A 13,344-nucleotide genomic window follows, 5' to 3' on the forward strand; every position below is an offset into this window, starting at 1 on the left:
CTTATCTTATATCCTAATTTTGTAGTATTTAAACGTTAATGTCTACTTCTTTAAACTATCATTACTAGACGCAATTACTTCACACTTAATAATATGATGACAGAAAATAATTATTTCTTGTAATATTTTTAGAGGCAAGAATTGCCCCTGTGTTTGACAAAAAACTAGAATCCATGGAAGTTATCACTGGGCAAAGTGTAGAACTTGAATGCCATGTCACAGGCTCTTCCCCAATTAAAGTTATTTGGCTGAAGGATGGCAAAGAGATTCGTTCAAGTATCAATTACAAGATATCCTTTGTGGAAAATACACCTCACCTGACAATTCTAAAAGCAGACAAGGGAGACTCCTGTCTGTATATTTGTGAGGCTAGCAATGATCTTGGAAAGGACTCAACGCAAACACGAGTAACTGTAAAAGGTATTCCTTCATATCAGTCATTGTTCTGTTTCTCTTAGCCCAGTAATCCATTTCTTCATTGTGATGATCTTTTTCTAATGATTTGCTCAGTTTTAATTATGCTAGCCATCTGAGATTGTTCTCTTACAGGCAATTACTTAGAAAACAAATCAAAACTGTGAAAAGTAACATTGACCATGTTGAAAATATTTTCCATCCATATTAATGGGTCCTAATTTTCACAAACTTCAACCATCCATCATCGACCTTCAAAATTATTTTGAGGTTTTCAGTTTTTAATAGATTCTGCTTGCTGAAGTATAACTGAAGTAATCAAAACATATAGTAGGCATGTTGGATACGTGGACTGGTTTATGTACTGCTCAAGCTCACCTCAAATATTTTTTTGTTGCATTAAGATTGATTGTTTCTGATCGGTGTATATCCACCAACTCAGTCTTCCCCTACGATTTTCCAAATGTCTTTAAAACCTTCTGGGATGTGGTTGAATTGTACCAGCCTTTAACTGCATAGACTACTGGGTTGGTTTCATGTTGACTGGTTTTGCCTCCACACTGCAGTTGCTTGTGATATTAAATCCACAATTTCCCTCCTCAGTTGGTGGGGGAGGTGTCTTTTATGAGCACCTGAGTGGTATTGCTATGTCTCTAATGTTCAACACAATCACAAATGATATATTCATGGTGTGCATTATTATACAGAGTCTTAGCTGCCTTCATCAGCATAAATCCTTTCTGAGGACTCTTTGTCTGTACAGAGCAAATGTCTGTACTACCTTTCCTGGGGTAGTGGCAGGTGGTCTGGTTTGATGTTCCATTTGTGTCGGGTGATTAGAAGCTCTCCTTTCTCGTTCCCGTCCTCATCCTGCCATTTGAACCCAATGAATTCAACAGTCAACCTCTCCTCACCATCCTCCTTGCAGTCTACCTGTCAGGTACACAGAGTTGCAATTTCATACACAAAATGTCCAATCCTGACCTGATTCCAGTGCCATCTCTGTTACAGAGCTGCACCACCTTCCAAAGCCGGGAACTGGTATCTGCAGGAACATTTGATCTAAGTGTAGTTATTCACTGTCACTACAATCAGTTTTACATTTGCTCTGTCTCTGGTTCTCACCAGCTTCGATGTGATTTTGAAGTCGCAATGTCATTCTTATCTCGTAACGTGAATCTTTAAATCTAAGTTATTTTATCTAGCCCTGTAACTTCTTTTACAGGATTATAGATTAATCATACAGCATCTCCAAACTTTTCGGTTGCATTTTTTTTTAAACTTAAATCATCTACAAATGTTTGTTTCTACATCATAATTAGCAACATCCAAACCCCCCTCTAGTCTTTTAAGAACTGTGCCCGGAACCAGATTGCTCAAATCCATAACTTTGCAGCACATTTTTAAGGCCAGGATCTATCAATTCCAACACTGAGTTCACTATAATTTTGTGAAACTTTTAAAATAAAGCACATTTCCACTTTAATCCAAATTATATGGTTACAATTGAACACAAATTTCCTGCGCCAAAAGTAATCCAGTATGCGCACAGAAGAGAGTAGCACATTTTTTAAAAGAAGGAAAACAAAGGAAATCGATTATGCCACTGATCCCACGCCATTTTTCTTCAAATGTCTTTCAACTTTAATTAAAATCTGAGGAATGATAAATTCTCATGAAACCAGGCAAACCTCAAGACATTGTGCAGCAGCCTACAATCTGTGTAATCCCTCAAATTCTCATTTTTAGTTTAGTTCCTGTTCTTTAATCTACATCCATTTAATGTAGTTTTGCTCAGGTATGCTTCATACACATTATTAGAGTCATAGAGATGTACAGTATGGAAACAAACTTTTCAGTTTAACTCGTCCATGCTGACCAGATATCCCAACCCAATCTAGTCCCACCTGCCAGCACCTGCCCATATCCCTCCAAACCCTTCCTATTCATATACCCATCCAGATGCCTTTTAAATGCTGCAATTGTACTAGGCTCAACCACTTCCTCTGGCAACTCATTCCATATATGTACCACTCTCTGAGTGAAAACGTTGCCCCTTAAGTCTCTTTTATATCGTTCCCCTCTCACCCTAATCCTATGCCGTCTAGTTCTGGACTCCCCGACCCCAGGGAAAATACTTTGTCTATTTATCCTATCCATGCCCCTCATGATTTTATAAACCTCTCTAAGGTCACCCCTCAGCATCTGACGCTCCAGGGAACAACCCTAGCCCATTCAACTTCTCCCTATAGCTCAAATCCTCCATCACTGGCTATCTCATGTCCCCTTTTTGCCCTCCTGATTTCTCTCTTAAGTATACTACTCCTACTGCCTTTATACTCTTGAATTAATATTTAATTCAGCAACTTCCCAAACTTTCAAAGGAATCAAATGCCAAAATGAATTTATGCACATGTGAGTTGGTTTGCCTTTTGTCCTTTACCACAGTGCTCTCAGCTACTGTGGTACTTCCAATGTAATTTTTATCACTCATGGTCTGACTTTTGTTTCTGACCCTACGCTTTCTTCTAGTTTCATCTGTAATTTTTTTCTGTGTTTGTGTATGTTTGTGGATTCGTATTCAGCATTACATACTTGCACTGACTGAGAACCGTTTAGCAAACAAAAATGGAAATAACTTGGCCATTCCCAGATTGGTAGGCTGTAACTGCTAAGGAATCATAATATTACAGGCTGGGTGGCCAGATATACACAATCTATGTCAATGATTTAGATGTGGAGACCAAATATAATATCTCCAAGTTTGCTGATAACACAAAGTTTACGTGGGAATGAGAGTTGTGGGGAGGATGAAAGAGACATAAAGAATATTTGGACAATTAATGGCCTGGGTCAAAGCATCACCAATGGAGTAAAATGTCAAAAACTATATACTTTCACATTTTGATAGAACAAACACAATTTATGAAAAGTGTTAATATGCAAAGAAACCTTGGAGTCTTTGTTGATAAGCCACTGAAAGCTAACTTACATGTTCAGCAATTGTGAAGATAATTGATATGATTCATCAGGTTGATCATTGGAAGAGTGGGATATTTGTTTGAGGATACGGGGCCTATATTCACCAACATTGAGAAGAATGAAAGGTGATCTCATTAAAGCACACAAAATTCTTACAAAACAAACAGAATGAGGGGACAGGGATCTAGAACCAGTGGACATAAATTTTAGAATTAAAGGTCGGCCATTTAGAATTAACTGAGAAAGGATTTCATCACTCAGAGGATGACAAATATTCAAAATTCTCTACCCAGATGTCTGTGAAAGTTCAGTCATTAGATATAATCAAAACCATAATCAATAGATGTATGGAAAGGGAAGGTATTAAGGGATATGTGAATTGTGCAGGAAAATTACAGTGGGGTGAAAGAACAGCCAAGTTCTAGTTGAATGACAGATCAGGCTCTTATTTCAATATTCCTGTAACTTGAACCATGAATTTTCCAGGCTTCTTCCAGAGGGGCAGAGACACTGATATTGATGTCTTGATCTTAGACAGAAAATGGAAAGAAATTAACCAGAACACTTGCTGTCACTTCTGAGAGACATCAGTTTAGATGTTAGGTCAGGAAAAGGTCTAGCCTTGGTTATTGCCTTGAACAAATTATCAAATTGCTGGTGACAGCCTTTCTGGTTTCTGTGTGAAGAATGATCTCTTGATTGAGGGACTAGATATAGTTGCCATTATGTAGAGATTAGCACGGACTATTACTATCAGGAAAGAAGATGGCAGAGGGATAAAAAATGTGAGCAAAGAGAAAAAATGATTTTGTTTTGTAACAAAAATCATTATTGTCTTTACATTTACATTTCTGATAAATTTATTGCTTAATGTCATATTTTACTATTTTTCTTTGAACTCTTTAGAACCACCCTCATTCATTCACAAACCTGATCCTCAGGAAGTTTTACCTGGTTCAAATGTGAAATTTACAAGCGTTGTTACAGGAACTGCTCCATTAAAAGTATCCTGGTTTAAAGGTACCACTGAACTGGTTGCAGGAAGGCAATGTTACATTTCTTTAAGTGACTCAACAGCAATATTGGAGCTACTAAATGTGGAATCTTCCCAGAGTGGAGACTATATCTGCCAAGTCAGTAATGAAGCTGGCAAAGTTTCTTGTACAACAAAATTGTTTGTAAAAGGTTTGTGAAACACAAATTTAAAGAAATAAATTCAACATTTTCCTTCTATATGCCTTTTTGAGAACTGTTTTCTTCTTTGTCTTTACCAGAACCAGCAGTATTCCAGAAAAAGTTGAAAGATTGTAGTGTTGTACTGGGGAAGTCAGTTTGTCTAGACTGCACGTACACTGGTACCCCAGAAATCAAAGTCAGCTGGAAGAAAAATGGATTAGTTATATTCCAGTCAGACAAGCACATTTTAACTACTACTGAAACATCTTGTATTCTGGAGATTCTCAACTGTACTGGAGATGATGATGCAAAATACTCTTGTGAAGTAGAAAATGATGCTGGAATGGACATTTGTCATGCTGAAGTGAAAGTATTAGGTTTGTTAAACTCACCAATTTCTATTAGTCACCGACTTGACATCAATATTTTGTTATTTTCTTTTCTATATATATAATATGCATAATCTTTCATTGCTGACATCTTGCTTTTATCTTAGAACCACCAACATTTGTCCAACATTTAGAACCTTTGGAAATAACATTAGGAGATCCAGGATTTTTTCAGTGCAGACTAGTTGGAACGCCAGAAATTAAAGTGTCTTGGTATAAAGGAGATACAAAACTGAGAGCCACCTCTAATTGTAAAATGGACTTTGTGAACAATGTTGCAAGACTGGAACTGAAGAAAACAACTTTGAGTGACTGTGGGGAATTTATATGCAAAGCTGAAAATAAAATAGGGGCCTGCTCATCAAAGGCCATGCTTACCATCCAAGGTGATGTTACTTAATGGATTAATTTGATATCTGTTCTTGACAGCTTGACATATATTTGTATCTTATAAATTTTCTGTTTGAACATTTTAAATATGTTATGTTGTTAAAACAAAAGATCCTGTATGATCGCTGTGTGATTAATGCAGCCTGTAATTATCTGTTTTACAGAACGTAAAATTGCACCTTCTTTCACAAAGAAAATTCAGGCAATGAAAGGAACTCTTCATCTTCCAGTGACATTTGAATGTCACATATCTGGTTCAGCACCTATTGAAACTTCTTGGTTTAAAGATGGTGTAAAACTAAGCAGTGAAGAAAATCTAATTATGTCCTTCATAGGGAATGTAGCAACTCTTAAAATTCTCAACGCTGAGATGCATCACGCTGGTGAATACACTTGCAAAGCCTCCAACATGGTTGGAGATGCTTCATGTAGTGCAACACTAACTCTGAAAGGTTTGTTAAGTAAAATATTACTAATTATCTTCTACTTTTTGTCCTTATCTTATATCCTAATTTTGTAGTATTTAAACGTTAATGTCTACTTCTTTAAACTATCATTACTAGACGCAATTACTTCACACTTAATAATATGATGACAGAAAATAATTATTTCTTGTAATATTTTTAGAGGCAAGAATTGCCCCTGTGTTTGACAAAAAACTAGAATCCATGGAAGTTATCACTGGGCAAAGTGTAGAACTTGAATGCCATGTCACAGGCTCTTCCCCAATTAAAGTTATTTGGCTGAAGGATGGCAAAGAGATTCGTTCAAGTATCAATTACAAGATATCCTTTGTGGAAAATACACCTCACCTGACAATTCTAAAAGCAGACAAGGGAGACTCCTGTCTGTATATTTGTGAGGCTAGCAATGATCTTGGAAAGGACTCAACGCAAACACGAGTAACTGTAAAAGGTATTCCTTCATATCAGTCATTGTTCTGTTTCTCTTAGCCCAGTAATCCATTTCTTCATTGTGATGATCTTTTTCTAATGATTTGCTCAGTTTTAATTATGCTAGCCATCTGAGATTGTTCTCTTACAGGCAATTACTTAGAAAACAAATCAAAACTGTGAAAAGTAACATTGACCATGTTGAAAATATTTTCCATCCATATTAATGGGTCTTAATTTTCACAAACTTCAACCACCCATCATCAACCTTCAAAATTATTTTGAGGTTTTCAGTTTTTAATAGATTCTGCTTGCTGAAGTGTAACTTCACTGAAGTAGTGAAAACATATATCTGACGTTTGGAATGTTGATTCATTTTATTGTGCCTGTTTACAGATCGTAAAATTCCACCAAGCTTTACTAAAAAACCTCTTGAAAAAATACAGGATACAGAAGGAAACGCTGTAAAACTTGAAGGTCGACTATCTGGTTCACAACCAATATCTGTAACCTGGTTCAAAAATGATCAGGAGATCCTACAAACTGAAAATTATGAATTATCATTTAAAAATAACGTAGTGGTACTAAACATTAAGAAAGCACATCTCACTGATTCTGCTGTTTATACATGTAAAGCATCCAATGAAGCAGGAACTGCAATGTTTACTGTGTCTTTACTGATCACAGGTTAGTGATGAAGCCAGTTTTGTTTATATAACAGTGCTTGGTAACTGCATGCAGAAACTAATGTTGGCAAATATGCTATTGCCTATTCAGTGAAATGTATTGTTCACTCTTTAAGACTTGACTTGATTTGACATTCTTTACTCTTCTTATGTCTAGTCAACATTGTAAAACCTGACCAGTTGTCAGTCTTTAATCAACATTTCATTTAGATCTTATCTTCCTAGCAATGTTTTCTTATAGAAGATACGTTAACGCTGTTAAATTTTAACTAAAAATTAAATGCAAGCTGGTTTGAATATTTCTAGCATTTTGTTATGTTCTGAGGTTGCAAGTTTTGTTTTGGAGGATATGCCACATTTTATCCTACCTGCTGCTGATAATGTTGAACTCTGACTAAAGTGGTATGAGTTCAAATCTTACTTGAAAGTAATTCATTCTCTTCTTTCCTGTCTTTGCACAAGTTTTTCCTTAGACAGGTCACTGGATGAAACATTATGTTGTATAAAGGTGCTAAACACCTCCAGAAAAAATATTGCCCAACATCAAAGCTTATGTTGTTGGCAAATGATAAGGTGCCATTCACAGTATCTGTGAAGTAGTCTGTGACACAAACTGCTAAACTCCCAGGTGAAAGACAAGATGTGATGATGGGAGACAACAGTGGGTAACCTCAAAGGGGGAGGGGCTATGCACTGGGTAAAATAAATAGTCCAAGCAATCTTTGATGTTATGTTTGATGCGGACACGTTTTCTATTTTAGATACTGATATGGATTTTGTTGTTTTAGAGCTTTTAAAGCCTCCTGTCTGCGACATACCACTTAAACCAATGACACTAACTGAAGGAGAGTCATTGCAGCTTAGCTGTCACGTCCATGGATCTAAGCCAATTAATATCCAATGGTTTAAAGACAGGAAAGAAATGATGCCATCTGAAAGACTGAATTTCACATTTATGGATGGTACAGCTACCCTAGAATGTAAAACGTGCACTAAAACAGATAGTGGTGACTACCTATGTAAAGCTACAAATGAAGCTGGAACTGTTTCTTGCAAAGCCAAGATAACAGTCCAAGGTATGGGATTGGAGTGAAATAGGTTGTTATTGTTAACATATTAAGGCAAAAAGCTCTTACTAATCATATTTTGTAAAGTGTATCTAACTTCCTTAATCTCACAGCATGAAGGAAACGTTCATGCAGTGTTTACTTTTATTTAAAGTATTGAATCAATGATGTGATCCACTCAGCCATATTAATAGTGTCAAAGCCAGGCTCTTGCATTGGTCATACATGTGCACACTGTGAATGGTAATTGTTTGCTGGTCAAAAATTCTAAAGATCTTGCAACCTCTTGAATCAGGACACTCTTGCTGAGCTAGACATGGAATATTCTGGTTCATGTTTTAGCATCTGCAGTTTCAGATTGAATTAACTGTATATTTCTCAGAATGAAAATATAATTAAACTCTTCGTTGTTGCCATTATATTTATTGCCACTATGGTGTTTCAAATGCTGCCAAAAGCTCTTCATTTGCTATTTTCTTTCCAATATCTTTGACCACAATGTTAAATATTGTTTGTGCTGATTTAGGTTCACGCATGTGGTACAAAAGTTAACTCATTCTTAAACAGATGATCGTATAATAATATATCAATTGAGATGTAATTTGAACATGTGCCATGTGCTGGAGGATGTTTGTAAATTTTTCGTAGGGCTGTGCATGGGATATGTCAGAGTAGTTTCCATATTGCCAGAGAAATATCATATGGTATACGCTTATTTGTTAGCATATAATGAAGGTTTACTCCAAAAACCTCACTTACATCTTGGCCATCCCTAGAAGAACAAATAAAATAAAAACATTCCATCTGCATGTGGCTAGGTCAAGCACTAATTGGTGTTGAATTAGATGAAATATAAAGTCAAACACCCCACAACCGCTATATTTAGCAAATTTCGGGAAGATCAAAAAAAAACTGTACCAAATGCATCACACTCCGCACAAACTTTGCGTCGTCGTGATTGTTGAATTAATGACAATTATTTGAAACTGCACTAAATTACAAAGTTTTCAATGCAGTTTTGTGTTCAAACACTACCATTTTTTAACACTAATGGCAATGGTGAAACATAGAATCCTACACCTAAATTCAGACTCAAACCTGTCCTGCATGCTGAGTTAAATGGAAGGAATTGTGTCTCCCTGCTCCTCTGCAGGCTCAGGTCAGACTCAGATTCCAGATGTACAGTGCACAAAATTGAAACTGCATTGAGGTAAGGTCAGGTTTCTACTGTAATGTGTCCTGAAGTGCCTGGCCAGAATATAAAATAATCTTTGGATTGTAGTTACTTTAGGTGTTGATTTTAAAAATCCAATTATGTACCCATTGTTTTCTCACTTGTATGTTCAGCTTGTTTCTTAGTAAGAATGTTGGCATTAAAAACCAAAGCTACAATGTAACTTCCTTTTAACTTGCTCTGGTTTAGAAAAAGCTGTACCCAAGAAAGTGGTTTCTGCACCAAAGACAGACAAGATCTTCTTCATTGAGAAACCACAAAGTGTGAAAGTAACAGAAAGTAAGTGTGGCATTGATATTTCTTCTCACGTATTCTGATAATTAAGAAGAAACATTTCTGGAGTATGTAAAAATTGACAAAGTAAATATTGCTAAATAATTACAACACTAAACCACGGACTGTTAGCTAGAAGGTGTTAAAGTTTAAATTTTAGTCTGACAGTAAATTCATTTTCATTCTAGAGAGAAAAAATGTAATCATACCCGTTTTTTTGATCAGGGCACCTCCACCAGAAAGGGTCTTGAGCAAGGTGGGGGGAGGGGGGGGGTGGGGAGTGATAGTCTCCAGACTGAGATGAAGAGAACATCTTCACTCAGAGGAGGTGAAATTTGTGGAATTCATGACCACATGAAATTTTGGAGGCCAAGTCCCTGAATATATTGAAGAAATAAATATATTTCTAGACACTGATTTTGAGAGTGAGAATATGACGTTGAGATTCAGGACCAGTCTCAGAGCAGACTCCATGGGGTAAATGGCCTACTTCTGCTCCCAGTTTCTATGTTTCTGTCTCGCAAATGGAATGCTTAAAGCCTTCCACCTCACAGTAATAACATGCAGGGGGCAGGCTAAGCCTGCTTTGGGTAAAATGTCTGCCTTCAGCAGGAAGAAGGGGTGACATCTTGTGGATGACATACTGGAGTGGGTTGCCCTATTTGTACATAGGACAGCTCCAAGATTAAGATGCTCCCAAGTTCCTTACGGCCACTTCAAAGTAGCCCTTTGTAAAACGGTCTTTAAATTCTGGACTGTCTTCCACTGTTCAGTTTTTTAGGGCACTGCTGGTAGATTAATGCCTCTGAGGGCTGCTTGTTTGGACAGGGTAAGGGCATCCTTCCCTTAAGCTTAAGGTCATGTGGCCATACCACTGCACCCCAAACCTCCCTGCATCATACTGGAGGAGGTCTGCAAAATTCAGCTACTTAAGTTGTCTCAGTTTCTCATCACCTCGTACATTAGGTGAAGTGGATGTAATTTCTTAATTACATAGGGAAACAATGCCCGAGCTAGTGTATTGGAGCAATGAGGAGATATTGGTGAATTTGGGGTTGGTTTTCTGGAACAGAGAAGGCTAAGGGTTAACATAGAGTCATACAGCATGGGAACAGACCCTTCAGCCCAATGTATCCTCATTGACCAGGTATCCTAATCTGACCTAGTCCCATTTCAGCATTTGGTCAATATTCCTCTAAACCCTACCTATTTATATATCCATCCAATGCCTTTTAAAGGTTGTAATTGTACCCACCTCCACCACTTCCTCTGGCATCTCAGTCCATAGATGCACCATCCTCTGATAAAGAAGTTATCCCATCAAAGAGATGTCCTTTTTGAATCTTTCCCCTCTCAACTTAAACCTATGCACTCTAGTTTTGGACTCACCCACCTCAGGAAAAAGACTTGTCTATTTAACCTATTCATGCCCCTCATGATTTTATAAACCTCTGTAAGGTCACCCCTCAGCCTCTGATGCTCCTGGGAAAAAAAAGTGCCATCCTACTCAGCCTTTTCCTGAAGCTCAAACCCTCCAACCCTGGCAACATCCTTGTAAATCTTTTTTGCACCCTCTCAAGTTTAACGCATCTTTCCTACAGAAAGGTGACCAGAATTGTATGCATGATTGAGGTATACAAAATTGTAAGAGGTTGAGATAGAGTAGACAGAAGGAATTATTTCTCTTGACAGAGAGTTGCAAAGCCAAGGTATTTTGATTCAAACTAAGTGGCAGAAGGTATAAATGGAGATGCAGACGACAGTGGGTGTCTGGAATTAGCTGCCTGACCTGATGTTGGAGGCAGAGACCCAGAACTCTTTTAAAAACTATCTGGATTTGCACCTCAAGTGCTGCAAGCTGCAGAGTTATGGGCCATGTGCAGGACAATGGGATTAAAAAGGTCATCTGAGTCACTTTGGGTTGACATGAACAAGATGGGCTGAATGGTTCCCTTCTCTCCTGTATCATTTCTGTGGTTCTAAAGAATTTATTCATAAATGATTGGTAGGAAAAATTGAGAGCACAAATTGTGAAGACGTTAGCATTGATTTTAATTACTTTGTACATTTTGTGTTTCAGAGAGTATTGCAACATTCACTGCAAAGGTAGGTGGTGACCCCATCCCAAATGTTAAATGGATGAAAGGAAAATGGAGGCAAATAAACCATGGGGGCCGAATAATTGTACAGCAAAAAGGACAAGAGGCCAAATTGGAAATCAAAGACGCAATAAAAACTGACTCTGGACAGTACAGATGTGTGGCATCTAACAAATTTGGTGAAATTGAAAGTAGTGTTACTTTGGAAATCGAGGAGAAGAAAGAAATTATTGTTGAAACTGACTTCAGAGCTAAACTGAAGAAGTAAGTGTGTTATATTTGGTGGGATTGTTAAAGTTCTGATTCATAATCAGAATTAAGCAGTCATACTCAAAATTAGTGTTGGTCATTTTAAGATTAATTCTCCTTTTTATCAAAAAAACATAAGTGAATATTTATAAAACTTAATTTAATACAATCTCTTTTTTGGGGGTAACAGCAGTATTTTCTTTGATTAATTATTCCTTTTTATGGAATGATCAAATAAATACATTTTCCATAGTGTGTAATATTTATGTTTGGTCCATCAGTTTTAAAAAGTTTAATTTCAAATGCAATAATAATGCATTAATATTTACCATTTATTTTATAAAGGACACCTTCCAAACAAAAAGAAGAAGAAGCAGACAAGGATATTGACATTGTGGAACTGCTAAGGAATGTTGATCCTAAAGAATATGAAAAGTATGCCCGCATGTATGGAATTACTGATTTCCGTGGTCTTCTTCAAGCTATTGAACAACTGAAAGCCAGCAAAACATTAGAAGAAACTCACAGATTTGTGAGTTAATTTCCAATCATTTATCTGAGCATTAATACTGTGGAGCATACCATCTTTTTCATACTGAATAAAAATCTTGCATGGTAATTTTGTTTTTGTTATAACTTTTAATTTGTTGTTGCTTTCTAAGGAGTTGGAAAAACGTGAACAAGGTCCTGAAGAAGAGGAGTTTAATGAACTGATCCAGTACATCCAGCAAAGAATAGAAAGGGTTGAGGTAGGATCTGCAATATAATATGATCTCATGTTTTGCTCAATATAGTATTTTGGAGCCTTTTCTTTGAAATGAATATATTTTTAAAAATTTGTTCTCTGCAGCCTATTGAATTAATCAAGGACATTGAAGACCAACTTGTACGTACAAATGCAGATGCTGTGTTTGAATGTGTGATAAAGATAAACTATCCTGAAATCAAACTGTCTTGGTACAAAGGAACTGAAAAATTAGAATCGAATGACAAGTATGAAATTAGCATTGATGGTGACATTCATTGCTTAAAGATCAAAAATTGTGCACTGCAAGATCAGGGCAACTTCCGCATTGTCTGTGGCCCACATATTTCTAGCGCTAAGCTGACTGTTGTCGGTAAGCAATGTTCATGTTTTTCTAAATTCTGAATGTGTTTTCCTTTCTTTTATCTCACCTAACTTCATTGCATTGGTTTATGTTGCCCAGAGCCCATAGTTGAACAGCATCTTGAAAATCTTTCTGGTAAGGAAGGCCATATTTGCATCATGGTTTGCCAGTTTTCCTTACCCAACCTGAAAGCTGAGTGGTTTAGAAATGGTAGAAGGATTGAGGGACAAGGCAGATATTCCATTGACGTTGCAAATAAGTTGCAGAAGGTCACTATTAGTGACTTGAGACCAGAGGATCAAGGCCGATTTACTTGCAAGTATGAAAATCTTGAAACATCTGCTGATCTATATGTTGAAGGTTTGTAGCTTTACCAAAAAAAA

General features: G+C 36.9%; 1 protein-coding gene across 1 annotated transcript in view; it reads left to right on the plus strand.

Annotated features, from left to right (window-relative positions):
- ttn.2 (titin, tandem duplicate 2) overlaps positions 1–13,344 on the plus strand; it is a 346,071-nt gene that overhangs the window by 138,002 nt on the left and 194,725 nt on the right. The window contains exons 101-114 of the mRNA XM_072579113.1: positions 133–420; positions 4,303–4,581; positions 4,671–4,949; positions 5,069–5,347; positions 5,516–5,803; positions 5,979–6,266; positions 6,641–6,931; positions 7,719–8,006; positions 9,421–9,510; positions 11,585–11,867; positions 12,198–12,384; positions 12,515–12,601; positions 12,703–12,970; positions 13,061–13,321. Of these exons, the coding sequence (XP_072435214.1) occupies positions 133–420; positions 4,303–4,581; positions 4,671–4,949; positions 5,069–5,347; positions 5,516–5,803; positions 5,979–6,266; positions 6,641–6,931; positions 7,719–8,006; positions 9,421–9,510; positions 11,585–11,867; positions 12,198–12,384; positions 12,515–12,601; positions 12,703–12,970; positions 13,061–13,321 (3,456 nt within the window). The remainder of the gene's footprint in view (positions 1–132; positions 421–4,302; positions 4,582–4,670; positions 4,950–5,068; positions 5,348–5,515; positions 5,804–5,978; positions 6,267–6,640; positions 6,932–7,718; positions 8,007–9,420; positions 9,511–11,584; positions 11,868–12,197; positions 12,385–12,514; positions 12,602–12,702; positions 12,971–13,060; positions 13,322–13,344) is intronic.

This window comes from Chiloscyllium punctatum, chromosome 10 (genome assembly GCF_047496795.1).
Source record: "Chiloscyllium punctatum isolate Juve2018m chromosome 10, sChiPun1.3, whole genome shotgun sequence".
NCBI classification, from domain to species: domain Eukaryota; kingdom Metazoa; phylum Chordata; class Chondrichthyes; order Orectolobiformes; family Hemiscylliidae; genus Chiloscyllium; species Chiloscyllium punctatum.